General features: G+C 32.5%; 1 protein-coding gene across 1 annotated transcript in view; it reads right to left on the bottom strand.

The window, feature by feature from the left end:
- Positions 1 to 1,419: 1,419 nt before the first annotated feature.
- The window catches only part of LOC106476937, an 8,187-nt gene continuing 1,424 nt past the window's right edge, over positions 1,420 to 8,182 (bottom strand). The window contains exon 3 of the mRNA XM_013937552.2: positions 1,420 to 2,593. Coding sequence (XP_013793006.1) covers positions 2,420 to 2,593 — 174 coding nt within the window. The 3' untranslated portion in view covers positions 1,420 to 2,419. The remainder of the gene's footprint in view (positions 2,594 to 8,182) is intronic.

The raw sequence follows: 8,182 nt of genomic DNA, 5'->3' as shown, positions 1-8,182 counted from the left end.
GTTTCTTTATTAAAGAGTATTTCAACATAACTTCCGAGTTTCTTTGTTAAAGAATATTTCTTTAACAAAAAAACTCGGAAGTTACATTGAAATACTCTTTAACAAAGAAACACTGTAGTTACATTGAAATACGCTTTTAATAAAGAAACTCGGTAGTTACATTGAAATATTCTTTAACAAAGAAACTCGGTAGTTACATTGAAATACTCTTTAACAAAGACACTCGGTATTTACATTGAAATTCTCTTAAACAAAGAAACTCGGTAGTTACATTGAAATACTCTTTAACAAAAAATCTCAATAATTACATTGAAATACGCTTTTAATAAAGAAACTCGGTAGTTACATTGAATTTTTTTTTAACAAAGAAACTCCGCATTTACATTGAAATATTCTTTAACAAAGAAACTCCGCATTTACATTGAAATATTCTTTAGCAAAGAAACTCAGTAGTTACATTGAAATATTCTTTAACAAAGAAACTCAGTAGTTACATTGAAATACTCTTTAACAAAGAAACTCGGTAGTTACATTGAGATATTCTTTAACAAAGAAACACTGTAGTTACATTGAAATATTCTTTAACAAAGAAACTCTGTAGTTACATTGAAATACTCTTTAACAAAGAATCTCAATAATTACTTTGAAATACTCTTTAACAAATAATCTCTATAATTACATTGAAATACTCTTTGAATAAAAATCTCAATAATTTCATTGAAATACTCCGTAAATAAGAAACTCGCTATTTACATTGAAATTGTCTTTAACAAAGAAACCCGGCAGTTACATTCAAATACTCTAATAAAGAAACTCAGTAGTTACATTGAAATACCCTTTAACAAAGAACCTAGGTAGGTACATTGAAATATTCTCTAACAAAGAAACTCGGTAGTTGCATTGAAATAATTTTTAACAAAGCAAGTCGGTAGTCACATTGAAATACGCTTTTAATAAAGAAACTTGGTAGTTACACTGAGATATTCTTCGACAAAGAAACTCGGAAGTTACATTGAAATACACTTTTAATAAAGAAACTCCGTAGTTATACTGAAATATTCTTTAAGAAAGAAACTCGGTAGTTATACTGAGTATTTCAATGTAACAACCAAAATTCTTATTTAATAAGTATTTCAATGTAATTATTGAGTTTCTTTGTTAAAGAGAATTTCAATGTAACTACCGAGTTTCGTTATTAAGGAGTATTTCAATGTAACTACCGAGTTTCTTTGTTAAAGAATATTTCAATGTAACTACTGAGTTTCTTTGTTGAAATGTAACTACCGAGTTTCTTTGTTAAAGAATATTTCTATGTAACTACAGAGTTTCTTTGTTAAATCAGATGGACAGTTATGTGACACAACCTTCTTTAAACTTAAGTCAGGTGGTTACTTATGTTATTATTTGTTCTTCTGCCGATACATCAAAACCATTTTTATTGCTTCAGAAATGATGTACAAAAGTAGATTCTTAGTAAAAAAATAGCTTTACAAGTTATAAGTAAAGAGCCTTTTTCAACAGTTCCACAATGAAAACAGAGAAAATACCTAAAAATATAAAAACCATTCAGCTCCTGTCAATAAACTTATAGAATTAGTAAAATGGACAAACCAAGTAGAAACTAGCTTTCAAGTAAACATGTTATTCACCAAATTTTATAACAACTTAACATCATTGTGTGCATGTGTGTAATCATATACATGCATGCTTCAGGGCATCTCAACCAAATAAACAAACATCAGTGTTTTTCATAGCTACAACATAAAACTATTACAAGTGTTGTAAGAACTGGTTTTTGTTTAAATCACAACCAATCTGAACAACAGGTCAATCCTCCCTTTGACTCCTTGTGTTTCAAGATGTATACAGAGCATTATATTTCAATTACAAATATTAATTAAATAACAAACAGTAACATCTGCTCATTTATTAACCTAGCACCATTCGTAATAAATGACAAACATGCATCCTGCTTAACAATACAATTAAAACATTGTGATGAATATGTATCCTGCTTAAAAATACAGTTCAAATACATCATGATGAATATGTATTCTGCTTAAAAATACAGTTCAAACATACTAATAAATATGCATCCTGCTTAAAAATACCAAAATGCAGTTCAAACATACTAATAAATATGTATCCTGCTTAAAAATACAGTTCAAACATCATGATAAATATGTATCCTGCTTAGAAATACAAAAATACAGTTCAAACATCCTGATAAAAATGCCATTTGAAAAAATCAATATTTATACATCTTGTTACTTCTTTTACTAAACATAAACACATTTTTCCTTCTGACATTAAAAATAACAAGTACAATCATGGATTGAATCACAAGTAAGTTCCTGAATTATGGTTTTTACAAATAGGATCTTAAAACCCCTTTCGTTTTTTGTAGCTTCACACAATCCTATAGACACCTCTCATGTAATGACATGGGATTCCTGAACTTTCTCCTTTTGGCTTTAGATACACCAAGTAGGATCTTGCAAGCACTTTCCTGGAACCATCGTTTCAATAAAGCATTTCTGGAACTCAGGTGGCTAAGATCTATCAGTTTTGTTTGGTTAGCTTCTTTTTCATACTTGGAAAGAAATAAACAAGATCAAGGAATCATTAGCTTCAAATTTTGTAATAAATATGTATGTTCATTCTAAATCATTATAAAATATACATTCAACAGGAATGAGAACACCAAACAAAACTTTTGACTAGTCCCAAGTCCCAGATCATGAAGGCTGGAGATCTGTGGTGAAACAATCACCTATGTTGTGAAATATTAATAAGAAAATTATTTATTTAATTTTGAAAGTGACTAATGATGAATACATTGTATCTAACATAGGAATGTAATGTGGAACTTACAAGGCAACAAACAACTTCAGTGGTCAGCAACACACGTTTATTTAAAGGCAAGATTTCAAAATGGGAATGTTACAATCACGTGGTTTGTTTATTACTACAAACAGATGCCAGCAAATCAAGAAAGTTGAAGGGATGTTTAAATACAAGTTTAGAAATATGTGTGTGAAAAATAAAAGAAACTAGAGCCCTCAAAGTTGTTTGTTGCTGCTAACAACACGTGCAAGTCTAGCTGTTGAGTGGACTTGATCTTTGTGCTCCAAAGAATTTCAGTTACTAGGCTCAAGGAGATGTGTAAAATTCTCAGAATTAACCTATAATCATAGTGCTGTGTGCAAAATAGTTAAGCTGAAGTTGGAAACACATCTTTAAGTCATGATTCTGTTTTGAAAACAACACGAACATCTTGCCTGTTTGCTATGCAAGTCAAAGAGTGAGGTGTCTCTAAGTGATCTCCATATCATTCTAGGTATGGTTGCCAAAAGTCCACACACTTCTCGTAGATTTGAGCTTCTATCTCTCTTACAGTTGTTTTAATATTTGTTACTATAACTTTTGGCACTGCTTCATGGTGGCTGGTTAAGACATATATGGTTGCTTTAAAAACTCTTACAATCCCAATTTTAGGGCACTAAATATTCACATTATTTGCCAGTAAACACCACAATATGTACTGGTAAATAATGTGAATATTTAGTGCTGGACCATCTTCACATCACCTTAAGATGGTCCAGCACTAAATGGTAAATAATGTGAATCACAATATCTACTTCACCTTAAGATGGTCCAGCACTAAATATTCACATTATTCACCAGTATACAATGTGTCACCTTAAGATGGTCCAGGTTGACATATAAACTGGTCATTCATGAAATATTGAGTTTGTATAAATAAGCTTTGGCTAGATTAACTTACTGATTAATCATTTACAAATAGAGTCTTTTAAAAGGCAATTATGGAATATTATGTATGTTCATGCACGAACCTCTGCTTATCCTACAAGACTTTTTTTTTCTCCTTAATTCTAAAGCAAACTGGTGTATACTAAGGGTTTGCTGTCAGTACCAGTACCGGTGGAATATTATGTATGTTCATGCACGAACCTCTGCTTATCCTACAAGACTTTTTTTTTCTCCTTAATTCTAAAGCAAACTGGTGTATACTAAGGGTTTGCTGTCAGTACCAGTACCAGTGGTACTCGTCATCCAGTACCATCAGTACTGGTACTGGTTTAGAGTACACCATGTCTTGAAAATAATATCTGTTATCACATGTCCCATCATTGGAGTTTTGACCGAATGCCTCCTCTGGTATTTCAGCTTCGCTTCTCACAAAACTACCACATCAAACATTTATAATTCTGAGTTTATACTTCAGTCGATAAGCAAATCTCTCCATGATAATCGGCAATAGCATGAAATATTGGAAACTGGTGACTCCCACACTTTGGAAGAGAACGTGAATGTGCCTACGTGACTGGTTGCATGTTAGGTAGGTGCATGTGTGATTAACCCTTAGCATGTATGCAGGTCAAACTGCACAAGTCATGACGCTTTAGTGAGTTACATTCAAAATTTAATGAAACTACTTAATTATCATGGTATACGAACAAACTTGACATCAAACCATAGATAATACATCAAATTTTAATATTATGTACGAGTTTTAAGTTCTTAGTTTTACTGTGCCTTGCAAAAGTCTTCACCCCCCCTGTGTTGCTAATAAAGTTTAGGACAAAACTCAAATGGCCAAAAATATCTATTATATTAATCTCAGACCAGTTTCTAAAGATTACAAAGAACAAAAAGTACATTGTTACCCAATTTAGTGATATAATACAAGAAAATCTTGAAAACATGTGTTACAAAAGTCTTCACCTCCCTCAACTTTTACCAACTTTACATCACTACCCTGGCTAAAAGTAAATACAAGTGTGCAACTGTACAACAAAGTATATTATAGAGCCACGTGAAAATTCCTTAGGTAATATAGAATCATCAGTATTGATTTAAGCAGAGTATTTTGAAAGTTAATACAGGTTCACCATTACTAGTCCGGCAATCAGTAATCCGGTACAATCAGTAATCTGGCACTAATTTCGGCTAGAACAATTTCAAATACAGTAAAGCAAGATACGCGCTATTAGGTAAATACTTTAGTCTCACTTGAAAGAATTAATTTGTAGTGTACCTGTGCCTGTATTTCATTAAATTTTTCACTTGAAGTTATTTGATAATTATCTTTTCTTTATTAATAAACTTGTACTGTTTTATGGGATATTTTAATTTTAAGATGAGGTGGTTAGCTAGTGGGTTTGGTGTATTCTAACCTAATAGATGGCTCATCCAGCACCCTCCAGGTCCCGATGATGCCGGATTAGTGATAGTCAACCTGTATTTGGTTTACTTTTACATATTGAGAATGATGAGAAACAAACTCTTTACAAAGCTAAGGAAGTAGATTGTTCAGAAGCACAAAATCCCGGAGAAGGCTATAAATTAATTTCAAAGGTTCTCAGTTTGCCATTAAGTACTGTAAAATTGGTTGTGAAGAAATGGAAAGTGTGTCACACTACTTCAACCTTGCCAAGATCAGGTCGTCTTAAGAAAGTCTTTGCTCGAACAAGCAGAAAAATCATCAGAGAAGTGACTGTTAAGCCAACAGTAACACTGAAGGAGATGCAGACTTCAATAGCATCAACTGGAGTTACTGTACACACCTCGACAATATTACATATCTTACACAAAAAAGGCTTGTATGGTAGGGTGGCAAGAAAGAAACCACTACTGACGAAGATGCATCTTAGATCGCGAATGGACTATATCCATAAACATTTCAATAACCCTACAACAACATGGCAGAAAGTTCTCTGGTCAGATGAGATCTAAATAGAACTTTTTGGGTTAAATGACAAAATGGCATGAATGGCGGAAACCCAACACTACTCATGACCCAGCAAAATATACACAGATGTTGGAGGTAAACCTGAAGAAGTCAGCTGAAAAACTAAAACTCGGTCACAGGTTTACATTTCAACAGGACAATGATTCCAAACACAGATGAAAGGCAACCCAAGAATGGTTTTGGAGAAACAAAATTAAAGTCCTTGACTGGCCAAGCCAAACCCTAGGCCTAAATCTACTCGAAAATCTGTGGAGAGACTTGAAGATAAATGTGCATTGAAGACATCCTTCCAACTTACAAGAACTGAAGGATATCTGCAAGCAGGTGTGGGCAAAAATATCTCCAGCATACTGTGAAAGCTTGTGGATGGTTATCCTAAACGATTTCCAGCTGTCATTGCTGCCAAAGAAGCTTCAACCAAATGTTAACTGCATAATCATATTAGGGGTGAAGACTTACAACACGCGTTTTCAAGATTTTTTATGTAATATCACTAAAGTGAGTAACAATGCACCTTTTGTTCTTTGTAATCATTAGAAACTGGTCTGAGATTAATATAATAAATATTTTTTGCCATTTGAGTTTTGTCTTTCACAAGAAAATAACTAAAATTGATTACCAGCAAGGGAGGGGGGACTTTTGCAAGACACAGTATAAGGAAATATTTAAAAACAACCTCAAATTCCCCTAGTGTGAGAATTTGGATATTTGTTCTTAAGCCGTCTCCTCTTCTGGATTTTTTTGTCCATCCCTCGAAAACTATGAAATGTCTCTCATTGATATTTTGAAGCTATATTTTTATATTCTTCAATCTTATGGGTCTAATGAGCAATCAGTGAAAATTCAGAAATCACTTTCCGTGCCTACCTCTAACATGCTCTAATTTACAAATTGCTAATAAATTTTTCTGAGGCTGACTCCCACTAAATTTATAACCAATAGAAAACCTAGATTTCAACTGATCCATTGCCATAGTCACCATTACCATGTGGGCTTACAGATAATTGACAATTTAGTTTCATGTGAAAAATACTTTTCCCACGAGAACACACCGGGAAGAATAGTTGAATATCTAGCTTCTCAAGTCACACGATTAGAAATGCTCGAGCACTGGTACCGACAATCTGGTACCACGAGTACTATTGCAAACCCTGTGTATGCTGGAATTTGTAAGCATTAGAACAGTAAAAGATAAAAGTTGGTAGTAATGTTTTGTGTCTTGCATTTAATTATGAAGATGTCTTACTACGTTATAAAGTTTAACTGATATAAAAGCAGCCTTTTTTGGTTTAACAATATATATATATATATATATGCTAAACATGAATGTTATGAAATTAATGTAAAACTTTGTGATATCAATAAATTCTGCATTTTAACATGTAATCAAGGTCTTTGGATCAATGCAAAATTATAACATATTTTATGATACTTTTATAACAACCTATGAGACTAAAAGTAATGCTAGAATATGTGACATTTGTAACAACAACTGCTCCTAAACTATCTGCCATTGGACTTGAAGGAGTTTGTCAATTTGAGATGTTTAAATTCATGAGATGTTTTGAGACTGGGGGAGAGGCTAATGGTCAATTAATTAGTTAGTGAAAAGCTGCCTCATATATCGAGATATTCCTAGATCAATCTTACTAACACTAGTATTTTGTCTTCATTCATTTTTTATCAGTTTTGGATGACATGGGTAAATGACCAATGTGGCAGTACAAATAGTAGCAAATACTCATCCCTGATGACAACAGCTTTAACTAACAAAAGAGTAAGATTTCTAACCACAGTAAGGAAACATATGGTATGCAAAAAACATCTAACACTTGTCACCTACCTGAATATCAGCAGCCAAACCCCTAATTAACATTTTTCCACACATATTGTAAATCCCAAAATGTCCTCAAAACCAGTTTATCTAAACTAAAAGCACATTTATGTCACCTGCCAGTAAACTAAGTAAACAAAACACTCAAAAAGTTCCAAAGTTAATTATATCCTTATTTAGTTGATAACACAGATCTAAGCACTGTGGCTATATGTTCACACATCATATAGTTATATATTAAAATAAATATGGAATATTTTTCTCTTTTATGATGTTAAAATTTATATCAATAACAGTAATACCCTTGAAAGTATGAAAGTAAAGTCATGATAACAATCAAGACTAACCCAACATACCTACATGCCCATAAGTTATAAAACTATTGTCAGTCATAAGCTATAAAACTATTAAAATCATAAATAATATTCAATGTTAAACTGGTACACAATTAAAAACATTTTATTTAGGCTTATCTATGGCCTTCAAAAAGTTGATGACTCTACATGTTTCGACATTACAACGTCATCCTCAGGAGTGAATTACAAGACAATTGCCAAAGTATTTATAGCTTT

Source organism: Limulus polyphemus, unplaced genomic scaffold (assembly GCF_000517525.1).
Source record: "Limulus polyphemus unplaced genomic scaffold, Limulus_polyphemus-2.1.2 Scaffold12178, whole genome shotgun sequence".
Classification (NCBI taxonomy): domain Eukaryota; kingdom Metazoa; phylum Arthropoda; class Merostomata; order Xiphosura; family Limulidae; genus Limulus; species Limulus polyphemus.
Note: the sequence above shows the minus strand (reverse complement) of the source record. Positions and strands in the feature narration are given on the sequence as shown.